The sequence below is a fragment of the Astyanax mexicanus genome, chromosome 4 (genome assembly GCF_023375975.1).
Source record: "Astyanax mexicanus isolate ESR-SI-001 chromosome 4, AstMex3_surface, whole genome shotgun sequence".
Taxonomy (NCBI): Eukaryota; Metazoa; Chordata; class Actinopteri; order Characiformes; family Acestrorhamphidae; genus Astyanax; species Astyanax mexicanus.
In genome coordinates, this window is record NC_064411.1 from 12189892 (window position 1) to 12216018 (window position 26127).

Genomic DNA, 26127 nt, shown 5'->3' on the forward strand with positions numbered 1-26127 from the left:
GTTCCAGTTACATAACCCTTCAATAAATAATGACAGTGAGCTCAAGCTGTTTAATGCAGTCATAGAAAACAGAATCATCATGAAAAACGCATGAAAACGTTATAAAATGTGTATAAAGTCAAACATTCCATTCGGCCCTGTGATATGATTGGCTGACAATAGCCAAAAACGAACAGTAGTTCCGCCCACCCAGCGTCTATTCGCTGTGAGAGAGCAGGGGGGCGGGGCTTAGAGGGAGAGAGGTGTGACGCAGTGAATGAGAGAGTGAAAGTAAGTTCAGTCTCCGCCATTAGAAGAGGACAGAAGCCCGGATTCACTCGGTAAGTTCAGAACTGAAGAGAATGTAGAACAGAACCGTGTAGCTTAAAGTCAGAACCGGTTCTAAAGGTTCCTCAGATCCAGAACCGGTTCTTTAAGCTCAGCTCAGTGTCCGATTCCACTGGAAGAACCAGGATCAGCATGGAGATCTGAACCGGGCCTGGATCAGACCTGGACCTGGTCTAGATCAGACCGGCTGGAGAACAATCAGCTGTAACAGATCAATAATGCTGTAAACTGAAGAGAAATGCGCAGATATAGATTGATATTTATTGATCACAGTGTAGTTTATGCTGTTTAAAGCGCATTACTGCTTAATGTGGACTTTGATCTGTTGGGGAGATAAAAACACGGAGCTGCTATAAAGGCGTGTTTATATGCAGTAGCGCTGTTCAACCAGCAGGGGGAGCAACGGAGCTCAAGATCACGTGGTGTGTTAGTGTTTTTAATCCTGCTGTTTTATATTATACTTAAATAATCTCTCTATTCTGATTCAGTAACATAATAATAATATCATTATTAATAATAGAACAGTGTGTATATTTATAATGTAGTGTAATGCAGTAATATTACTAATAATAATTAAATTATAATAATTATAATAACAGTAAATGTTTCTACAATCAGTAGAATAATGTGTAATGAGGGTAAATCACACTGTTATGTATCGTTCTCTGTTTGTTTTGTTTTGTTAGTTTATCAGGTTTTGTTTAATGCAGTTCTGATGATAATGTCATTATTGTAAGAATAAAGGTTTTATTGTAACGGCTGATCTGTTCTCAGGGGTCGGTGTCGGCAGTGTTCAGCTGTGTGTGAATGAAGAAGAGTAAATGATGGATCTTCAGAACTCCAGCAGTGGAGGAGGACCTCCTGTCCTAAAGTGAGTAAATTAAGTGATGGGTTTAATATGTAAAGTAGTTTTGTATTGTAATGGTTTCAGCTCTAATCCTGGAGCTGTGATCTGCATATTTTACAGTTTTAAAATATTGAGAACAGAGTTTCTCCTGGACCAGAGTCAGAACCTTGTGCTGTATTTAAACACAGAGAAACGCTTAACAAACAGTAACAGTAACAGTATTAGGTGGTTGCTGTAGTGATATTATGCTGTTGCTAGGTGGTTGCATATTTATGTTAAAAAATATGGTCCATATTTTTTAACATAAAAGTGACGATTTGCTCAAAATCTGGATCGGATTAGTCTGTAGTGAAAGTGATCTTTGGACCAGATCCATTGTGAGGATCCGTCTCGGATTTTACCACACGCTGTCTGGGTTTACATTAGCATTAGAAATGAGGAAATCCTGATGTGCTGCATTTATATAGATCAGATGGAAGTGCCTGGGTTTGATATTAAAGCTGTGGAATGAAGAAAGACTTGTTCTATTCTAGGCCTGGACAATAATTTGATATCTGTATTTATCGCGATAAGAAATGTTTCAATAATGTGGAATATCGATTTGTATTATTTACACGGACAGGCATTTTTTACTGGTGTAAGCTCGCCCCAGAGTTGAACACAGTCTCCGTAGCTGAGCTATGTCTGTGCGTGATGACGTAATTACACAGGCACGTAGCCAGATAGGCTAGGCTAGGCTAGGTTAGATTTGGCTAGGCTAGGCTAGGCACCCCAGCAAACATGCCCACACTGGGCCAATGAGGGCCCAATGTGGGCCAACACATCGGCCCCGTATGGGCAGCCCACATCGGGCCATTGGGGATTTGCACGTTGGTGCGGTATCGGCCCCACGCCATCGGCCCCATATGGGCAGCCCAAATTGGACCATTGGGGATTTGCACGTCGGTGCAGTATCGCCCCCATATGGGCAGCCCACTTAGGGCCAACGGAGATTTGCTCATCGGGACGGCACCAGCACCATGGCGTCGGCCCATTTCAGGCAGCCCACATTGGGCCAATGGAGATTTGCTCACCAGTATAGCGTCGGCCCCACGGCGTGGGCCCTTTTCAGGCAGCCCACATTTGGCCAGCGAAGATTTACTCCTCTATGCAAAATCAACACCAAAGCATTGGCCCATTGGGCCAACAGAGATTTGCAGAGCTCTAACACACACACACACACACACTGACTCATGCCCTCAGTGGAAAACCAATTGTGGCCCCAAATTTTTAGAACTGTGCAATATTGAACAGAGAACACTTTTCAAGAAAGAAAATTTAAAGCTGTGCTATTGGCACTTTGACATTTTTTGCTGGCTGTAAAACAATTATATAAATAACACAATTTAAAGTGTATAGTAAATTAATAAATTTATTACAAAGTATCATGTATAAAATATAAACAACACACAACAGTATTTAAGTAAATTAAATCCCAAATTTATATTTTAGCATGTAGATAAACATGTACTGCATAAATATCTCCATTTGCAAAAACAGTATTTATAATAAACGGTATGATATAAATATCAAACATAATACAAAATAACAAAGAATTATACTACTTAAATTAATATATATATATATATATATATATATATATATATATATATATATATATATATATATAAACATCAATAAAAACAGCAAATCATATTCTTGAATAAATACTTAAATGCACTAGACTGATGTAGTAGATGAATAATAAACTGATACTATTATTGCTACTGGAACAAAGCCTCTGGGGTGGGTTTCCCGAAAACGAACAACCTTAGCCAATAACGAACGAACTAACGAATGACGTGAGTAAAGAACGAGCCAGTTCTGCGAGTGTTTCCCAAAGAGCTTCGCAACGTGAAAATTAACAAAGGAGGTTAAAGAGCGTCTTTGTTGACTCCTCCCCCGAAACAGCGCACTCAATCGATCCACACATATCGATTATTATGCAGTATTTATTCAGTATTACACCCTAAAAATGTAAAAAAAGTGTTGTAATCATCAATATTATACATATTTTGAAATTTAAATTACCGTATTTTTCGGGCTATAAGGCGCACTTAAAATACTTATTTTTTCCCAAAAATCGTCATTGCGCCTTATAATGCAGTGCGCCTTGTGTATGGATTTTGCTTGTGTTTACTGACCTCGATTTTTATGTGGTACAAGGCGCTCTGTTGTGCAGAATTCCTCACCCACGCCAGAAAAAGATCCCCCTCTTGGGCTAGCGCGCGGTTACCTTTGACTGCCGTACTGCCTGTCGGCTGTGGTTCAGGGTAGCTAGTTTCCACTGTAGCTCCGTGGCCAGAACAAGGTGCCGGTAAACTTTCCTTTCCACCCGTTCTGGGGTAATAGCAAAAACTGTTTCTTTTTAGCGCCCACTTCTAAGTAAAGTTAACCTCTTAACACGCGCTGGCCCACCGGCGGGCCAGAAATATTTAATATTTCATAACTGGCTGTGTTTCTGAATAGTTATGAACAGTTACAGGTTCAATATAGACATACAATATACAATTTTAAAGCTTAGAATCTCTGCTTTTGAGCTATTTAGCCTATTTAGCGGAATATCCTTTCAGAAAATAAACATTTAGGGCGAAATATGCCTTGGTTATGATTTTAATCATTCATAACTCTCATATTTGCGTTTATCGTTCGTCCATATTTCATCGAATGCGGTCATGTCATACACCATTCGAACCGTCTGGCTCTCCGGATTCCAGAACTGTGCTTTTACTGTAGGATGTATGTTTCATGAATTAGAGCTGCGTCAGAGCGCATGTTTCCAGTAATAAAAGGCTCTGGTCACTGCCGCCACCCCCCGAACACACACCCGCGCTCAGCCACAGGTCCTACCTTCAAAACGCGTCCAGACTAAAGAGAATCCATCAATCCAGTCTCCTGTAATCCACAGTTATATCCAAACAGCGCTGGAAATCACTTCATCCAGAAATGAAACTTATCCAATCTTTATCTCTGTTTTAAAACCGTTTTATTCACCGAATTCGGCACAACACGCTATTATAGTCAGAAGCCTCGCGGAGTAATGCGGTACTTGCTGTGCTTCAACATAATATTATGGTCTGTCGGAGCGTTGCGGCTACCGTTGTCAGGAGCCTCGCGGAGTAATACGTACTTGCTGTGCTTCAACATAATATTATGGTCTGTCGGAGCGTTGCGGCTACCGTTGTCAGGAGCGTCGCGGAGTAATACGTACTTGCTGTGCTTCAACATAATATTATGGTCTGTCGGAGCGTTGCGGCTACCGTTGTCAGGAGCGTCGCGGAGTAATACGTACTTGCTGTGCTTGTTGATTTATTGCTCAGAGATGTTGTTATTTTTCACAGATATTGTGAAGGATTTATTGCTCAGAGTTATTGTTACTGATATAAATAAAGTTTCATTTAGTGCGCCTTATAATCCAGTGCGCCTTGTGTATGGACTAACACTAAAAATAGACCGTTCACTCATCGTGCGCCTTATAATACGGTGCGCCTTATAGTCCGAAAAATACGGTACAAAAGGATGTACTTTGGCATTAATAAAATACTCCTACAGATACATATGGCTAAATAAATAAGTCATATGTTTATATATAAATGTTTAATAAACATTAAACTTTTTTTACTTTTTTAAAACTATTATTGTTAATATATATATATATATTATATTAATAGATATTGTACTAATATTATTAATAGTAATATTGATAATAATATTAATTTATTATTATTATAATTATTAATAATATAAAAATAATATAATAATACATATACGTATGTTCCGGTGTGTGTGTGTATATATATATATATATATATATTTATATATATACACACACACACACACACACACACTCTGTAAAGCTCCAGCTCATCCTAAATCAACATCTCAGTTGGGTTTAGGTCAGGGGATTGTAAAGACCATGCACCTTTTTGTTAACGTTTGTTAATTCCATATGCGTCAATTAATTGTTTTCATAGTTTTAATATTAATCGACAATGTAAAAAAAATAAATAAATAAATAAAAAATGAGACGTGTCAACTTTTGATTGGTATTTATATATTTGCGAGCTGACACACCCCAGAGTTTGCCCAGATGAACGGCCACAATGTTGGTTAGAAGCACCTAAATAAAGAATAATATTAAATATTACCTGCACATTCACCGATACCCTTTACAATACGTGTAGGTGTGAGTAAAGACACCGCAGGCGTCCCCTGCACCGGACCTACAGTACCAGGAATTTTCCCAATAGCATGGAAATATATTGCATTGTGCTGTAATTCCCGGGCTGGTGGGAAGTGTATATAAGTGTGTGTATGCCACATAACAGCCTGATTACAGAATCCACGGACTTGGTGACTTTGCAGCTTTGCTTAGACCGTGAGCATCATCTACAGGAATCTGGATTTTAATAATTTATGGGTTTGATTGGTCAATTCCAGTATGCCCAGTTAGACTACACAGAGAAAGTTGGCAGTATAATATAATATAATATAATATATGATATAATATAATATAATATAATATAATATAATATAATATAATATAATATAATATAACTCATTCACTCACTTACTCACTCATCGTCAACCTCTTTATCCGTTAAGGGTCGCGGGGGGGTGGCTGGAGTCTATACCAGCCGGCATCGGGGGGAAGGCAGTATACACCCTGGACAGGCCGCCAATCCATCGCAGGGCAGACAGACACACAGACACATCCACTCACACACTCACACCTAAGGGGCAATTTTTATCCGACATCCAATTAGCCTGAACTTTGGACTGTGGGAGGAAACCGGAGCACCCGCAGACACGGGAAATAATAATATAATATAATAATATGAATTATTATAATAATAATTATATATATATATATATATATATATATATATAATTGATTATAATTAATAGTAACATAATATAATTGCTTCAAGCAGGGAAATTATAATTTTTCTCCCTCAAAATTGGCGGTCCCTGGTGTTTAAGGTGCTGAACTGCAAGTAGAGATCCCCTAAAGAAGCTCTTAAGAATAACGACTGGGTGAGGGCACTCGTTAATCTGCGAGTGAGTTTACGTAGTACTTTAGTTACGCACGGGTTTGGGAAACGCTCTTTAATTAACGATCAATCTTAAGTACGAGTTAACGAAGTTCTTAGCGTAACGAAGCTTTCAGGAAACCAACCCCTGATCTCTATTATTAATTTTATTCCTCTTGCTTGTAGACTTGGAACCAAAATGTCATCCCAATCAAACCAGTAAAAAAAAATTCTAATTGAATATAACATTAGTTTTTGCATTAAGGTTTTTATCTCACAGCAATAATAATGAAGGAGAAAATAGATGTACTTTACATAAATAGAACAGATATAGTTAATCATAATATCAAAAATGAATATTGTTTATGCATTAATATAGCATAGATCATAAATTAACTATTTTTTTGAAGAGACTGCATGAGACGATGCTTCCGTCCACCTGAACGGTCCCGTGCATTCCAAAGCCAAACCTTTGCAACCTGCTCGATCTCTGCATCCTTTGGTGGTGGCATGATTGATCTTCTCACGGCCTCTTAAAATGATAATATAGAGATATGAGAATGCAGTCAGGTAAATACTACAACTGTTAGTGTCTTTTCATGTACAATGCTTAATTTTAGAGAAATTTGCAGACTGCATTTGATTACAGTGATTCTTATATAGTGATAGTTATTTGAATTTGAATTTCTTCAGGCTATTCATGGTGAAACATAAATAGCCTTTACAGTCACTGTGTGTGACTGGTAGTTACATTCTATAAACATGTGAGGTGGCCGATATCAGGATATCAGGTTCACAAAAATACCAAAACTTTTTAAAATGATATCTTTCCCTTAGCTTAACTGGCTATCTTTGCATTAGCTTAACTGAATATCTTTCCCTTAGCTTAACTGGCTATATTTCCATTAGCTTAACTGGCTATCTTTCCCTTAGCTTAACTGGCTAGCTTTCCATTAGCTTAACTGGCTATATTTCCGTTAGCTTAGTTGGATATCTTTCCCTTAGCTTAGCTGGCTATATTTCCGTTAGCTTAGCTGGCTAGCTTTCCCTTAGCTTAACTGGCTAGCTTTCCCTTAGCTTAACTGGATATCTTTCCCTTAGCTTAACTGGATATCTTTCCCTTAGCTTAAGTGGATATCTTTCCATTTTCCATTTCTCTTAATATTTCCCTTAGCAAGCCATTGTTCCCTTAGCTGGTTATTGTTGACATACTTGGATATAAAGTTAACTTACTTAACAGCAGTTTTTCTCCAAGAGCCGAGATATGCTGCCAACTTGGGAGCCCCTCGTGTTATTTAAATGTGAGGTAAATTCTCATTCTAACTTAGGACAATGCTAACTTTTTTTAGCACAATGCTAACTTCGACATAGCTACCCTTATAATGCTACAATAACCTGACAGTGGTAACTGCATTAGCACCACATTAGCATATCTTAGCAAAAAATAGAAAAGCGTATAGTAGAACAGAAATTATAACTTACCTTTCAGTCACTTTGACAGACCAAAGTCACTCACTGACTTTGCCTTTAAGCTTGATCGTTGCTCTGTGGTAAAGGCACGTGCAGGGAGGGGGGAGGGGATGGGGGTGGATTCGTTGGTTACATGATCCTCACAATTAAATATCACATGCAAAAATAAAAAAATATGTAACTTTTATAACCTTGCTGGCTTACACAAAGTGTATAGTCAAGCACAAAAACATTTATAATTTAATATTTTTATTTATTTATTATCAGCACTACCAATAATAAAGGTGAGATTATGAATCAGCACCATGGAGCAAATTCGTAGCTATCCAAAATATTAAATAAAAATATTTTTATAAATAAAAATGTATAGCTATACAGTATATGTCTTGAAAAATATGAGATGTTACTATGTGTGTGTGTGTGTGTGTCCCTCCAAACGTCTCTGCACAACTCTGCTGTGGTACCTTGATTTTTCTCCACTTTTGGTTTAGAAAATCTTTCAGAGCTGATACTACATTTCACACAGTGTTGCTCCTATCCACTAAGCTAGCTAATCTACCTAGCTCTCACAGACAAAAACAATAAAAAATATTCAGATACCCTTCATATGAACTTGTTATGACACAAACTTTCAGATTGTAAAATATTGTATGGTAAATTTGGGCTGACCCAGAGTAACCTAGCATAGGATTTGTGTGGGCATGCTCACATATGTGTGCGTGCTGCCCACATATAACCCACAATGCCTACAGTGTGTAAATGGTGCAGGCTGAATTAGGGCTGACCCACAGTGGCCCTGCATGAGATTTGTGTGCACATGCCAAAGTGCAGGTTGCCGACATATAACCCATACCGGGTATGAAATGGTGCAGGCTGAATTTGGGCTGACCCACACTGGCTCTGCATGGGATTTGTGTGGGCATGCCAGAGTGTGGGTTGCCCACATATATCCCACACTGGCCCTTCAGGGTGTGAAATGGTGCAGGCTGAATGTGGGCTGACCCACAGTGGGCCTGCCTGGGATTTGTGTGGGCGCATCAAAGTGTTGGCTGTCCAAATAATTCCCACACTGGGCCTACAGGGGCATTAATGCACTGGACCAGTTCAGGCTAGCCCACAGCGGCCTTTTATAGGATTTGAGTGGGCCAGCTAATGAACAGGCTGCCCACAGAAAACCCATGTTGGGCCTGTTTGGAATTTTAATGGGCTAGCCCCTGCCCACAGTGCCCGCACTTAGCCCACGAAGGGCCGATGTGTAGCTTTTTGCTGGGTAATAATGCACTCCATATATGCAGGATTAAAGTAAAATAAATTATACTGGACATATACATATATAAAATGTCTCTAGAAGATATATAATAGGAAATGAAAACAGTGTGAATTTTTCTTTTGCTTAAAACAGCAAGAAAGTACTACCCTGAATGTGATAATTAGGGGTGGGTGATATGGCTCCATATTTCAGGGTAATATAGTTCATGATATTCAAAAATATTGGCAACATTATTTCTTACGATATTTATGGCATACTGCCTTATTAAAACAGATTAATGTCATTTCTGGAGCTGTGATTGCATGCAGATAAATAAAAAAAGTAATATTATCTAATTTCTAGAACATAAAAACAGGAAGGCATAGGTCGAGACTCTTCATCAAGCATATACATTTAATACAGGCTTTTCTGCTTCCGGTCACTGAAATTATTGTATTGAAAAACTAAATATTTGATTATAAAAGGTGAGGGGTAGAGATATACTGCAAGTCAGAAAATTACAAAGATATTTATAAGATAAAATGAGATACACTTTGTTAGAGCAGTATGACATATTTACAGCTAGTGCTGGACGATATGGCCAAAATTTATATCACGATACATTCCTTAATTTCGGTCGATACAATATAATTTCGATATCGATATAAATATTTGGAAGGCCTCAGAAAAACTGTTAGGAATCCCTGCAATGGAAATCTGTACCTATTACTGTCTTTAAAGCCTCCTCTCATAAAAAACTGTATAATACTTTAGAAATAAAAAAATGGTCAGAATGAATTAATGCTCACCTTTATTTGCATGTAGCAATATAAAAACATGACATCTCTGTCAAACACAAACCAATAACCTATTTACATTTTACCAATATAAATAACTTTACATTACAACAGAGGCAGAGCTTCTTATCCTTTTGTAAACATATTTAACAGATCAAAACAAAAGTGCCTCATCCAGGATAAAGAATGCAGAAAGCCTTCATTTATATAAAAGGAACACGATATCACCATCAAATAAACAAACCTATATCAACTATAAATAACTTAGATACAACATAAACTACATAAGTGCTTCAGCCAGAATAAGGAAGATATTGTGTGTAGTGAAACTGCTTGAGGTGGTGGAACAGATTAGATGCATTACCGTTGCTAGTCAACTCCAATTTCCGGCATAATTGGGAGCAAGCTGAAGTTTATCAGACCTTCGAAAGCCGAACCACTGAATTAGACCTGCCTCCCTCAACTATCTCTCCTGTTTAATCACTTGTGGAAGCATCAGGTGTGCTCATTCTGCATCTAAAATCTAAAATTCTGCATCAGGGCCGAGCCTAATCGAGGAACTCGGTTCGGCCGCACTGCGCTCCGCTCGGCTTCCTAGCGGGAGGTTCTAGGTGTGGACCGGAGCGGAGCCGAGCTTCAAGTTTTAGTAGTATGGATTATAGTGTAAAGTGTGATACTACTAAAGTAGTAGTATAACACTGTATTCAGTGCTGGACAGCAGCAGTGTTTCTGCTACATACATTTTGCAGCTGCAGCCTGCTGACAGTCAAGATACAACTACATATTAAAATGTCTGTAAATTTATAATGGGATAAAAGTACTGAAGCCTTTATTGTAGTATGAAGGTGTCCCAGTAGTTTTCTCCATATAGTGTAACTAATGTAGGTAGTTATTTTTGGTTAATTGACCTGCTTTTATTTTAATACACAATTTTTTTTTCTTTGTTTTTCCAGAATAAACAACCAGGATATTTAATAAAGAGCAGTGTTAAACTGCTGAAAGAGGTGAAGCACAAGCCATCCAGAAGAATCTCCTGAAAACGCAGAAATTGTTTGCTACATTTCACAGACAGATGGAGCCAAGTCCCGACATGGAGAAACATCAGCACTCTGTCAAGAGTTTTACTAAACAGAGTGATCTCAAAAAACACCAGCGCATTCACACAGGAGAGAAACCGTATCACTGCTCAGACTGTGGGAAGAGTTTTACTCAACAGAGTCATCTCAAAAAACACCAGCGCATTCACACAGGAGAGAAACCGTATCACTTCTCAGACTGTGGAAAGAGTTTTAATCAACAGAGTGATCTCAAAAAACACCAGCGCATTCACACAGGAGAGAAACCGTATTACTGTTTCGACTGTGGGAAGAGTTTTACTGAACAGAGTAATCTCAAAAAACACCAGCGCATTCACACAGGAGAGAAACCGTATTACTGTTTCGACTGTGGGAAGAGTTTTACTGAACAGAGTAATCTCAAAAATCACCAGCGCATTCACACAGGAGAGAAACCGTATTACTGCTCAGACTGTGATAAGTGTTTTACTACACAGAGTCATCTCAAACTGCACCAGCGCATTCACACAGGAGAGAAACCATATTACTGTTTCGACTGTGGGAAGAGTTTTACTCAACAGAGTGATCTCAAACTGCACCAGCGCATTCACACAGGAGAGAAACCGTATCACTGTTCAGACTGTGGAAAGAGTTTTACTAAACAGAGTAATCTCAAACTGCATCAGCGCATTCACACAGGAGAGAAACCGTATCACTGTTCAGACTGTGGGAAGGGTTTTACTTTACAGAGTGAACTTATATTACATCAGTGCATTCACAAAAGATAGAAAAGTATCCCAAATCTGTTCCTCTGCCATAAAAAATGCAAACCTTAAATCTTTCAGACAGCCAAAAACACCTCATCATGCACAAAATCTTCACTCTGTTACAAGAACTAAATTTAAAAATGGCTTTTTACAGGTTCAGAAAAATGAATCTTATCCAGAGATGATGTTTACTGAATTTCATGCTGTGTTTTTATGTTTGTTTGTATACCTACATTAGTTAATGCCTGCAGAGCTCTTCAACACTTAGTGTTGTGTTTTAAGAAGTTTTTACACACAGAATCATAAATGGTACCACTAACAGCATAAACTAGGAACATACATTTTTACAATTTTTTCAGTGATATGCTGAATAAATAGTAAAGCGATGATGCTAGCTCAGAGTAAAATCGTATATTAAATCTCAGCATTAGCTTTAGAACTAATAATAAACAAAAGTGAGGATTTTATCATTCTGGGACATTTTTAGGTTTAAAAATTGAATATGCTTTGCCATAAGTAGGAAATGATCATTTGGTCAACTTATGTCATTTACAGCCTTAACACATTCTCAATTGTTTACATATAAAAACTTTCTTTATTTTTTCCTCCATGTAATGTCCACGTTTGTAGTTTGTAGTTGGAGCGAGGGCACTGCCAGTGTTTGCTCCAGATGTTAGATTAGCATTACTTAGTCTTTTAAAATATAGATGTCGTAGTTTAAAGGAGTAGAGTATTCTTAGGAGTAGAGAATATTCTTAGCTTGCAACAAAAGGCCAACAAAATCCTTTTCAGAGTTTAAAAAAAAAAAAAAAAAAAAAAACGGTCTAGCTGTAGTTTCCATACTGAAAGCAACACTCAGCAGGCTATGCAGCAGTAAGACTGCAGGATCCTTGATTCCCTCTACTGCACGTGTCAAACACAAGGCCCGCGGGCCAAATGTGGCCACATCCAAGCGAGAGCGTGTAAGATCTTAGTGTCTATAATAAATAGGTCAGAAGCGTTCTTTGACCAAAAACTACATTTCCCACAATGCTTGTCGATTGTATTACCCGTGAAGTTACGGCTTACTGCCACTACACGGCAGTGTAGTCATTGATGTGGAAACCCTGCCGGAGGGAAGGCGTAACTTCGCGGGTGGAATTGAGACATACAAACGTTTATCCCATAATGTCCAGAAAAAGAGAAGCTGATGCAGACGGAGGGCTGTGCTTCAAGGCGAAAGACCGGTATGCCTTTTGTGTTACGAAGAGTGTTACTGACCAAAATAAACGCTTGTTAGGAGAGATATAAGTTCTGTGTAAATATTTATAAGACAATAGCTGACAAAATCTGTTTTAATGACGTTAATAAACATCACTGTGACAGCGCTAGTCAGTTTCACCTCAGCAAAGGACGAGGACGTGAATCACTTATCTAACCAGCCTTTACTGATTTCTGCCCCCAATAACCCTTTCAATAACCTCCAATAGCCTTTAATAGTCTTCAGTAGCCTTCAACAGTCTAACCTTGCAGCCGTGGTGTGTTCACTAAACTCCGTAGTTATAAACATCCTGAGGTTAGCAGCGCGCTAACTGACCTGTTTATAATGTAATCCCAGCAGTGACTCCGTGACGGCTGCGCTAAACTGCTGCTATTAGCTGCTTGGGCTGAAAGATGAACTGTAGAGAGCTGTATTATTCGGTTAGTGGGGTTAAAATCTTTATTTTCTACACAGAAGAATTTTAAAAACTGTAAAAACGCTCCAGACTGGCTCAGCTGAGCCCTGTAGCCCGTGGCTGGGCTGTAGCTCTGACTGAGTAAAGACTGCGGGCTTGTGCTGCTGCTGCTGCAGCTCCGACTAGTGGTTATATGAGGAACTGCTAAATCTGAGGAAATGCTAAATCTATCACATGTTCTTAACAGCTCACAATTTTTAATTTTATATTTATTAAGCCTTATTTCAGTATCAAACGTTTTGATTAAAGTTAATATAACTTGTATTTAATGTCATTCCTATTCACTTGACTAGTTTGGTTCTTGATTGATGGAGTTTTTGGATTTCATAACATGACAAATTAAAAGGATTTATGTTAATAGAGCAACAAGCAAACATTTTTTCCATGCAACTGTAATATTTGATTGAATAAATAGTATATTGAGAGTTATTTAACATTAAGGAGTAATTACATTCATTTTATATTACATTTGGTTACATTTTATTACATTTATAAGTTACATCTGGCCCTCAGAGGACAGCCAATATGCCAATGTGGCCCTCAGCCAAAATGAGTTTGACACCCCTGCTCTACTGGTTTTCTCATTGGTCTATGGTTCAGTCAGTCTGATTAAAAATCTGCAAGTTAATCTACAGGGATATTTGGTTGTGTTGTGTTGCTAAAGTTATATACTCTGTTATCTTTTCCTTATTTGGTATCGTTTTGCTAAAGGGTTTTTTTATATCTCTAAAGGTACTAAAAATATCTAATCCATTTACTTTATTGATTGTTTTATCCAGTACCAGCTATTATCGTTGTTTTACATCACCTTATGTATTTACTCATATTCATATCTATGTGATTCAATAAAAGGCTTTTATATTGCAAGATCTGCAATCTTATCTATTCTTTCAACTTAAGCATTTAGCCAAAAGCTTTTGTACACAGCCAAACATACATTCAAGCAACCACTATATACAGTGCCTTGCAAAAGTATTTGGCCCCCCCCCCCTTGAACTTTTCAAACTTTTGCCACATTTTGGGCTTCAAACATAAATATATGATTTTTTTGTTTGTTTTTTGTGAAGAATTAACAAGTGTGTAAGAATACGGAGGAGTTTTGCCTTACTATGTTCATTGTTCATTGATTAAAGGGTTAATCTGTGTGTAACTAAATCAGCATTTCACTTAATCAGTATGTTATTCAAGCATTTAGCACGATTCATGATGATTCACATTGTGACTTAGAATGTATGTATATTGTGTCCTTGTGCTCAAAGCAAGGCCGTTTTTCTTGCAACTTAGCATGATTGATTTTTTCCAGCAGAACCATGAGTTTCTGTACATGTAATCTATAGTCTGATAAGGTTGGGGTGACCGAGTTCTCGGCTGACGTATAGGATGAATAACTGCTTATCAGTATCAGGATCCGGGGGGTGTGAGGAGCCTCCTCACACACCATTAGACTGAGGCCAGGCGAATGCCTGTTTTTATTAGACTCTGTCTAGGAAGAAGAGTAGAGTTGGGCGGGAGAGCTTCTCCCGAGAGGGACTACAGAGCCACAGGTCCTGTTCACACAGCCGAGAACTCTGGAAACCCCAACTTTTCTCACCTTTGGGGTTTTCCTCTTATTTTCACCTTTTTATTTCAATTCATTTTTCAATAATCTTTTTACTCAATTTTTGATGTATCCAAAAAAACTGTTTTGCTCAGAAGATTCTTTGAATAAAATCTGACGGAACTACAATTTTGGACTGGATCTCCTTTTCTTCTTTATGACGTATCATGCCAGATACATCATAATTCGAACAGTAGATCAATAATCTTTCAATCGTGAAGTGGAACGAAATTTATTGGATACACATTATGTTGAGATACTCAGTATTTTGAGAACATTGGTATTTAACTTGTGTGAAACTGACACCAATAAATCCATAACTCCTGCTATTTACTTACATAGAAGTGTTTTTTTTTCTCAGTAGCTCAGTCGCTGTGAAGTGTGGAAGATAGTTTTGCAATATATTGATTATCGCTGAATCGCAGTTTTGAGATATCACCGTTATCATTAATTTACCACTTTGCCCAAAGGTGCTGAAAAAAACTTGAAAATGGGCCTTGAAAGTGCTTGAAAAGTGCTTGAATTTTACCTTGTAAAAGGTGTTTGAACCCTGTGTTTAAAAACCCCAGCAGCACTGCTGCACCTGATCTACATGTACCAACACAACACACACAAACATGTCACCACATTAGTGTCAATGCAGTTTTAAGAAATATTTATCACGAAAATAAAGCTCTCTGGCGCTGGGAATTAAATATACAGGGTAAAATTTAGGCTAATCGGATATGCAGGTGAAAAAATAAACTGTGAAAAAATATGTGTGAATATGTGTATGTTTATACCTACAAATCTCAAATGTAAATTGACATAATATGGACCATTAAATGACAGTAACAACCTGACCGTTTGACACTTAGCTAATCTGCATACCAGTAGGAGAGAGCAGAGATAGACTGGCTGTGTATGAAACGGTAGGCAGCTACCACAATCCCTCATGCCTGAGCTGTTCATATGTTAACACCCACTAAATGCTTAACCCTTTACAAGTATTAATATGAACTTTAGGAAAAAGAATATAAACAGAATTGCCCTTTTTTCTATTGTGAGTTAAATGAAGTCACTGCTGCCTATTCTAATAAGCTAACCGTATGACTAGCTTGACGAGTTCTGGGGACATTTTTACATGGGATGTGTCTGAAAGATCTGTGGACAAAAAGACATTACTTAAATTAATGAAAAGTATTATTACAAACGTTACAAAATGACTTTCTGAGCTGAAAAAAACAAAACAAGAAAATATGTTTTATAAAATTTATTGAGATATCATATATATCCTATACCCAGTTTATAGACACATTTGGGACATACCGGGGTTGGACAGTGAAATTGAAACACCTGTCTACAGTCACTCAGTGTTGGATCTTAGTTTGCATAAAAATAAATCTATGCCAGTTTTTATTCTGAGCTCTGGCTCGCTTCTTTTTTTTCCCTCCTTTTTTCCTCCCTGTATCACAAACTCTTCTAGTTCCTCCCTTTACCCAAGTTTGATTTTAGGAAGTCTTTTACGTCTTCTCTGTATATGTGTTGTTTGCAGAGGCGGTCTTTGCATAGAGGCATTGCTAGGCAACTGCCGTAGGGCCCGTCCCACTGCAGCCCACTGTAGGGGCCCTTTTACTAGCTGCAAACTTTCCATAGGCCTACAGCTGATAATTGGGGCCCTTTGGACAGTAATTCACGGATAGTGTGTTCATAAATGGTGATTCTTGTATGTTTAAAATGGAAACAAAGATAACACAATACATTACAAAGAAATACAGAATCCGTCCACACCCCCTCTCTTTCGCATTAAAATGGAATATTCCATCCATGCCATGTGGCCATGCCGGTGAACCACAAACGCGCTGCTTGTGAAAGACGGAATTAAAGTGAAATTAAGTGTACAAGTGGGTTGTGAGCGAAGCCATGAAGCGCCACCACCCAAGTGGCTAAACTTAAAACAGATGCTCTTCCAAAAGCTTTTTTAGTGTGTCAGCACCACTGGACCAAATGTTTTGGTGGAGGAGGAGGACGAGGAGGTGCCATACTAGGGTTGTGTCATTTATGACCCAACATCGCGATGGACCATTGCGATGCCACGCCCACTTTTTTTATTTTTCCAGAAACATGCACTGACCTTCTTTAGGTCTTCTTCACCTAAAACTTTAGCAGGGATTGTACAGAAAAAGATCAAATCAGGTATATAACTTAAATGAATTAGAGTCAGGGATAAAATTAAAATACCCTACTGCTATAAATATGCCTAATTGGCATATTATTCTATTATTTATTATTATTCTATTATTATTAAGATATTATTTGTATCTAGGTTACAGCTTGTCTTCGTTTTTTTTCTACATGTCTGTATTAATTTTAAACATTTCATGTTATTCACGCTAATAGAATAAGCCTGCTCGTTGTGCGTCGGGTGCGTTGGGCACCTTACTTTGAATAATTACTAGTTACTAACGAAGTTACCCCACTATAAAAGTAACTAGTTACCAATAAAAGTAAGTATTGACTTACTTTAAATCATGTAAATTCTATTATTATTATAAAAATAATAAACGCAAATAAAACCAAAATGTTGACAAAAATATAATCTAACGAATTTCAAAACATAGAAACGAAAAACGTTAAAATGGTATTGATATGACATAATATAATCAAACAGTTTAGCTTCAGTAAAGGAAAGCGCGCGCGGCATTGCGATAAAAAAAAACCTGGAGCCTATCCCAGCAGGCATCGGGCAGAAGGCAGGATACACCCAGGACAGGCCGCCAATCCATTGCAGGGCAGACAGACAAAAAGACACATTCACTCACACCTGAGGGGCAATTTCAATCAAGTTCCAATTAGTCTGAACGTGCCGTCTTTGGACTGTGGGAGGAAACCGGAGAACCCAGAGGAAATCCACGCAGACACGGGGAGAACGTGCAAACTCCACACAGAAAGACCCGGGTTGCCCCAGCCGGGAATCAAACCCAGGCCGTCTTGCTGTGAGGCAGAGGTGCTACCCACTGCGCCACCGTGCCGCCCATTCATTTTAAATATTTTTAGTATTTTATTGATCAAACACCCCCGCCACCGATATCATCCATCGCGACGTTTCAATGTAAGCATCGTCATCTGCCAATTAACCCCCAACCCTATGCCATACACTCTCTCACACACACACACACACACACACACACACACACACACACTCACTCCCCCCAAACTCTCCTCATTCAGTCACATACCCTTTTTCTCTCTCTTTCGCCCCCACATATGTTCCCTCTCATACACATGCATTATCTCTCTCTCTCTCTCTTATTCACACACTCACACAGGGACACTCTTCATCACTCACTCAGATGTCTCTCTCACACACTCATTCTCTCTCTTTCTGTCACACATGCACTTACACAATCTCTCTCTCTCTCTCTCTCTCTCATATATTTTCACTCTACATGTTGATGTGATTGATAATTATTCTTTATCATTAAGTTCAGTTACAATTCTAGATAATAATTACTGATTGACTCACTCACACAAATGCTCTCAGTCACACTGCTTTACCTTTTTTTTGGCATTGGGGTGTATATTTTATTTAAAGATATGTTTATTGATTGCACATATAAAAAGTACAATTAGCATTGAAAGCTTCAATTTTCTTTTTTTACTATTTTTTTTTAAATAAATATTTTCCATTTTGACATACAATGGTGTTATATCTGAAACTTATTTCTCGCATATTAACGTTGATGGCCCCCTAGCTAAATTCGCCTTGAGCCCCCAAATTGCTAAGTCCGCCACTGATCACCATATAGCTAGGTAACCAAGTCTTATTGTTAAGGAAACTTCTCCTTAACTGAAACTAATTAAAACGGTAAATAAAAGAAAAACTAAAACGAACTGAAATGACAGATTGAATACCCTCATTTTTGTGTTTGTTAATTTATTTATAATTGATTTATATTAATGTGGTATATCATGATATATATCGTTATTGTGATATCTTTTTTTCCCATATTGACCAGCACTACTTCTAAGTAATATTAATTCATAAAATTTAAATTTTTTACCTTTTAAATCTTTATCTGATTTAAATTTGAATGAAACATGTATAAGTGAAGGGTGTTCTGTTAACTTACCAACATACACTTGTTCTTATATGCAATAAAATGGCATTGTAAGATCTAGCTGCTGTTTTATTTTTTCAAATTCCTGCTACATTGATCACTTGACCAACGATGTCTAAAAACCTTTTCCTTTAGACCACTTTATAAAAGATTCCTCATTTTTTTTTACAACACAGTTAATAATTTTCCACCACATTAGCTTCAGACTAACAGTGATATGCACTCCTGAGATCAATATGTGTTGTTTTGTATATGTAAAACAAAATCCTTTAAATATAAAAAACACAAAAGAAAATTTGGTGAGAAATGTAAATTGAATTGTGTTTTACCAAGAAAAACTGCAGCTCCACATCAATGGCTTAACTGATTTGTTTACTAAATCAATATAGCTGACACGGTGGCGAATCACAGCATCAGGTTAAAGCCCAACTTCATCCGCAGAGCCAGAGAGCAGCAGAAGCTCTACACCAGCAGATTCAGACCAGCAGCTCCAAGACCTGCTGCAGTTTTACAGAAGCTAATGTTACCCACAGTTTCATCATCTCGATATCTATGTTGTATATGCTGGAGAGTGAGTGAACTCTGACCGACTCTTTCCTTTTTTTTATGTTCTAGAAATTAGATAATATTACTTTTTTCCAGACGAGGGACCTGGGTTAAAAAAGCACTGGGAACATTAGCTAGCTAGATAGCATTAGATACTTGGGTTAAAAAAAGCACTGGGAACATTTGCTAGTGTTGTAAAAAGAAAATGAAAGATGGGTTACCCCCATCCACCATCCGGGGTACAACTCCCCTGCATGTTCGTTTTGATGGAGAGAGTCGCAGACAGGTGGAGTGGAGTTGAAAGCAAATCAAGTATTTATTACAAAGTACTGAATTCAGAAGAACCAATACATACAAGACAGTTAACAGCCATCAAATAGTAAAAGTTCTGACCCCCCTCTGATCTGACTCCATGTTTATACCCCAAATGACGTGAAACCTGCTGATGAGGCGTTGCTAAAATCATCTCATGTTAGCATGCATAATTTCACGTGTTAGTAATCCGTTTCACGTGTCTGACCGGACCAACAGTGTTTGGCCTAGACTGTGTGCAGTCAGACAGTGTGGCATTGTTTCAGGAATTGACTGTGTCCAGTCAGACAGTGTGGCATTGTTTCAGGAATTGGACAGTGCCGCCCTCCCCATGTGCACGCGTCCTCCTCCCGCTTTGGTAGGTGAAGGACTTTACACGCACTGTTCATCCCGAAGTCTCCTTTGTATCAATTCAGTTCGTACAAAGTGTACCAGTCGATGATTGATGGCCGTTAGTTAGGGTCATGCAGCGACCGAGATGCCTTAAGCGTGAGCTAAACAAGTCACACAATAGATTTCATATGTTATATGCTAATATGTCAGTAACACGTGGTTAGTACGCCATACAGTAGATCCTATGTGTTAGTTAAATGCCTTATGTATCATTTGGGTTAATTTGCCATATAATAGAGTCTGTGTTAGTTACATGCCTTATGTATCATGTGGGTTAGTTTGTCATATAATAGAGTCTGTGTTAGTTACATGCCTGATCAAGCAATGTTTAACTATATGTGTAAAGAATATATATTGTGATTACTGTTTAATCTTCTATATAAATGTGTATAAAATACAATGTGAGTATTGGTTAATCTTCTATATAAATGCATATAAAATACAAGGTTTCACACAATGATTATGTAATTATAGATGCTAAAGTTAAGTAATCATAATTGAAATAAACGGTTACTGTTCACTAGCTAGATAACATTAGATACTGGTTAAAAAGCACTGGGAACATTGGCTAGCTAGATAACATTAGTTACTTGGTTTAAAAAAAAAAGCACTGGGAACATTGGCTAGCTAGATAACAATAGATACTTGGGTTAAAAAAACACTGGGAACATTTGCTAGCTAGATAACAATAGATACTTGTGTAGGACCTTTAAAAATATCCTGTGTATTTGTATTTGTATTATTTCTTTGTTTTTCGTTTAAGTGTAAACGAACTCCATTTCCCATGTGCCTTTTCTGTTTCGCTGGTTTTTCCTGCTGATTTCCTGTTCAGCTCAGCCAATCATACGAGTGAAAAGCTCGACAGACATTTTTCTATCCAATCCGCGCCGAGTAAGGGCGGGGCTAAGAGGGAGAGTGTGAGTGTCTGTGGGTGTGTGTTGGAGGAGAAGGAGAGAGAAAGTGAGGAGAGAAGTTGTGTTTAGACTCTCCGGAGCGCTTTTATTTACTTGTTATCCGCTCTATAACACAGTTACAGTGCTATTGTACTGTATAGTGCTCTAAACCGCAGCGTTCAGTTCAGTTTTACTGCGGAACCTCTGAAGAGGCAGTTCAGCCGGACTGTGGAGTAAAGGCGCTTCTCCGCGGACTGAGAGCTGCTGCTGCTGAGTTTCCTCGCGCCTGTCTGCAGCAGCTCGGCCGGACCTCGCGTGTGAGTTGAACACGGAGGGTGTTCTGATCTTCCCGGCGCTCGTGCACTGCGTCGTCTCCCGCTGTGAGCGCTGGGGACTGCTGCGTTCTGACCGGGAGCACCGCGAACCGGGAGTCTGTTGTCATGGCTACTGAGGACGCCATCTCCGTGAGCACTGTGTGAACCGTGAGTAACAACGAATCAACTGACTCGGTTGACTCATTCGATTCACTTTCGCTTTCGCTGACTGAGTGGAGTTATAAGTGCACCAACGTATCGGCACAACAAAAAGCGCTTGAACTGTTTATCTGGGTGTTTTACCTCTTATTGGAGGTGTGTTTTCTCAGTTGAGTGTTTCATACTAATTGTTTAAACCAAAAATTGTTTTATTTATTTTGTTTTTAATTTATTTTTATTAACCAGAGTTTCACCAAATATATAAATAAAAAGGTAAATAAAATGAGACTAACTACTTACATAAATGCATTAAACATTGAAAGGGGTCAAATTGACCCCAAACATAATAGGTGGATTAAGTGACTCAATCAACCAGGGGTGTTTGTTTTATTTCCACAAAGAACCTGATATAATCTGGCCCAAATAGTCTTAACATCAGTAACTTCTTCCTTTAATGTGTACAACAATTCTGTCTAAATTGGCTACTATTTTGTAGTAAAATGAGAATGCTTGCTGGACTCATTTGAACAAGATTTTACCATCCTATTAACAAATAAACTCAAACAAAAGCTTTGTATTTTATAATTATTAGTTTAGTTTAAAACTTTAATTTGCATATGAATTTTCAAATGCTTTTACAAGTGTGAAGTACCCTTCTATACAGAAATCAGGATGGTCCATTGTGATGTCAGAGAGTGATTTTACAGGGAGGAGCTGTGAATGATCTCGATTTATGGAAAGCTTTCAGAATACATAAATAGAAAGACTTTAGACAAGGTGAGCAACAAACAAGATCTGCTGCAGTACGATCTCCTTTTCAAGAACCTGCAGGACATCAAGAAGGTAAATGCAAAGAAAATGTAACCATAATATTTTAACAAAATTTAGATTTTAAAAAGTGTCTACTGGAATCAATGTTACAATTGGTACTCTAACAACAGCACTGATCTTTCCATAGTAATTAGTAAGTGTTATTTGTTGGGGTAGTTTGAAGTGACTCTAACAACGAAATACATTTTTCTGATAAACTGGTGCACATTTCTATCTCTAGTGTCACTCTAACTGTAGCCATCTTACCTAAATTCAAATGTAAATGCAAACAAGTTGGGGCATCACTTGAAGTTTACCATCAACAGTGAGGACCAAGTCCATCTGGTACAACTTTAGCATTTACAGGGTTAAAAGGGTTGTATCAATTTGGTGTAAATTTCTGAACAGTGTTAACTTGCATGGTAAATTTTGTCTGTAAAAAAATGTTTGATTATTCATGGTGATCATAAGAAAGTGAAGCATTGATTATTTAATGGAGTAAGTGCTTCTCTTTGGGGTGGTCAAAATGGTACTATTGATCAATGAAGTGAAAGCTCATCTTATTCAGTTCATTTTCAGTCATTAAAGATTATTATTATATTTTATTAAATATGAACTACATGGAACAAAAGGAACAAAAAATTCTGCGCAGGTCTTCTAGGAGGCTGCCACGAGAAAATCTGGACACTGTATTATGTACAGTAACAGTAACACTACAGCATTAATAATCAGCATCTTACATGCAGATAACTGATGGTGATTATTTAACAGCTCATGAGCGCTCGTTTCCCTCTGCTCCGCTCCTAAACTGCAGCTTAAGTGGTTAAAGTTAAATTTACCTAAAATAATACAAATATATCTCCTCTCCTAATAAACTTTTATCTCAAAGTCAACTGTTTTATTATTATTATTTTTTAAGAGTGGCCCTAAAACGCTGTGGTACATGCGCAAACATACTTAAACATTCTGATTGGGGATGTAATCGGGTACAGGTGTTTACAAGGCTGTTATTCTTCTTCGTATCGGATTATTTATAGGATTATCCACCTCATCCAATTGGATAGAAATATTCGAAATGGCCTCAATCGGACTATTCTATTCTATTATTCTATTCAGTCCTTATAAAGGCACTAAACAGGTGTCAGACTGATTATTATGAGTGACAAAAGGTGGCCTCCTTCTAGTGGCTGGAGGACCACCAGCACCCCCTTACACTATGGACTTCGTCTGGGATAAAAGTACAGAAGCTTTTATGGTAAATGAAGATGTCCCAGTAGTTTCATCAGTATAGTGTAACTGATTTAGGCAGTTCTCTTCAGTTAATTGACCTGCTTTTATTTTAATATTTAATGGCATTTTTCTTTGTTTTTTTCCAGAAATTAAAATATTCTCCTGAAATTCATCACCAACAACCAGGATATTTAACTAAGAGCAATGTGAAACTGCTGAAAGAGGTGAAGCAAAAGCCGTCCAGAAGAATCTCCAGAACACACAGAAACAGTTTGCTACATTTAACAGACAATTGAAGCCAAGTCCCGACATGGAGAAACATCAGCACTCTGTCAAGAGTTTTACTAAACAGAGTGATCTCAAAAAACACCAGCGCATTCACACAGGAGAGAAACTGTATCACTGCTCAGACTGTGGGAAGAGTTTTACTCAACAGAGTCATCTCAAACTGCACCAGCGCATTCACACAGGAGAGAAACCGTATCACTGCTCAGACTGTGGGAAGAGTTTTAATCATCAGAGTAATCTCAAAAATCACCAGCGCATTCACACAGGAGAGAAACCGTATCACTGCTCAGACTGTGGGAAGAGTTTTAATCATCAGAGTAATCTCAAACTGCACCAGCGCATTCACACAGGAGAGAAACCGTATCACTGCTCAGACTGTGGAAAGAGATTTACTACACAGAGTCATCTCAAAATTCACCAGCACATTCACACAGGAGAGAAACCATATTGCTGCTCAGACTGTGGAAAGAGTTTTAATCAACAGAATCATCTCAAAAACCACCAGCGCATTCACACAGGAGAGAAACTGTATCACTGCTCAGACTGTGGGAAGAGTTTTACTACACAGAGTAATCTCAAAAATCACCAGCGCATTCACACAGGAGAGAAACCGTATTACTGCTCAGACTGTGGGAAGAGTTTTACTGAACAGAGTAGTTTCAAAAAACACCAGCGCATTCACACAGGAGAGAAACCGAATTACTGCTCAGACTGTGGGAAGAGTTTTACTCAACAGAGTACTCTCCAAATACACCAGCGCATTCACACAGGAGAGAAACCGTATTACTGCTCAGACTGTGGGAAGAGTTTTACTCAACAGAGTACTCTTCAAATACACCAGCGCATTCACACAGGAGAGAAACCGTATCACTGCTCAGACTGTTGGAAGAGTTTTACTCAACAGAGTAATCTTCGAAAACACCAGCGCATTCACACAGGAGAGAAACCGTTTTATTGCTCAGATTGTGGGAAGAGTTTTACTCAACAGAGTAAACTCAAAAAACACCAGCGCATTCACACAGGAGAGAAAACTCCATCTTAGTTCAGTTTGAAGGCAATTAAAAGTGCAAATCGTAAGTCTTTTCCACTACCACTAGGCCCATCTGCATGAAAGAAGAAGTGAAAACACCAGCTGAGGAACTCCAGAGTGTGTTCCCAAAAGTGAGACCCAGAGCCACAGAGAGAGACGACACTGTTCCGGATACTGCCGTGTGGACTGGAGGAGCATCCAGACCCGCAGAGAGTCTAACAAAATCCTTTCCAGAGGTTAAATAAAACGCTCCAGCCGTAGTTCCCATACTGAAATCAACCTCCTCCAGACTTGTGTAGCGCAGTAAGGTTGCAGGCTCATTCATTCCCTCTGATGGTGTTCTCATTTGTCTATGGTTCGTTCTGATTAAAATCTGTAACCATAGAGGGATATAGATGGATATTTGGTTGTTGTATTACTCAAGTTTTATACTCTCTTATCTTCTCCTTATTGAATATTATATGTTGCTTAAGGTTTTTTGATCTCCAAAATTTACTAAGAATATCCAAATCATGTAGTTTCTTAATTGTTTTTATCCACTACAAACTATTATCTTTGTATTGCTTCACCTCTATATTTACTCATCTGTGTGTTTTATTAAACTACTTTTATATTGCAGATCTGCAATCTCATTGTGTTTTCTCAACATATGTTGGACATGAAACCTATAGGCCTGAGATTGTCTCATGTTATTATTTGTTAAATACTCAAAGGTGCCCAACAGAGAAAGCCAGTGTAAAATGGATTTGTGTTGAAGTGTAACAATAGTCAATTTAAGATTGAAATTCGGAAAAATATGTTTTTTGTTATTGGTTCAGGCTTAAAAGGGTTAAATATACAATTACTTCCAAAGGTAGAGTAACATGGGTTTAACTTGTATTCATATGTTTATAAAGTTCTTTATTGTGAGTGCTTGTGGGTTGGGTTGTTTTGTTTTTTTTTAAAGAGCATAGTCATTCACCTACTACACTTAATTACCAAATACTACATTTGAGTTATTGACCATTGTTATTGGTAGCTAGTGTAGGTAAATGTCCAAACAAAGTATTTTCTGTTTTACCGTGCATTATTATTGGTAGCTAGGCTAGTTAAATATCCAAACACAGCATTTGCTATTTTACTGACCAAATGTAAAAAATGTAAAACTCCCTAGTTC

At 38.0% G+C, this 26127-nt stretch overlaps 2 protein-coding genes across 3 annotated transcripts in view; both read left to right on the forward strand.

Moving 5' to 3' along the window:
• Positions 1-26127, forward strand: part of LOC125801341 (zinc finger protein 239-like) — a 289352-nt gene that overhangs the window by 141427 nt on the left and 121798 nt on the right. The window contains exon 1 of one of the 2 annotated variants that reach the window (XM_049477906.1): positions 21509-21622. The exons of the other annotated variant lie outside the window; for it this stretch is intronic. The gene's annotated coding sequence lies outside the window, so the exon portion shown is untranslated. Of the gene's footprint in view, positions 1-21508; positions 21623-26127 lie in introns of those variants that run through there. 2 annotated transcript variants of the gene reach the window in all.
• Positions 241-25880, forward strand: LOC125801562 (zinc finger protein 585A-like). Its single transcript, XM_049478396.1, has 4 exons — positions 241-320; positions 1102-1198; positions 10716-11543; positions 24064-25880. Exons 3-4 carry the CDS (start codon positions 10835-10837, stop codon positions 24981-24983), a joined length of 1629 nt encoding a protein of 542 aa, XP_049334353.1. The 5' UTR covers positions 241-320; positions 1102-1198; positions 10716-10834; the 3' UTR covers positions 24984-25880.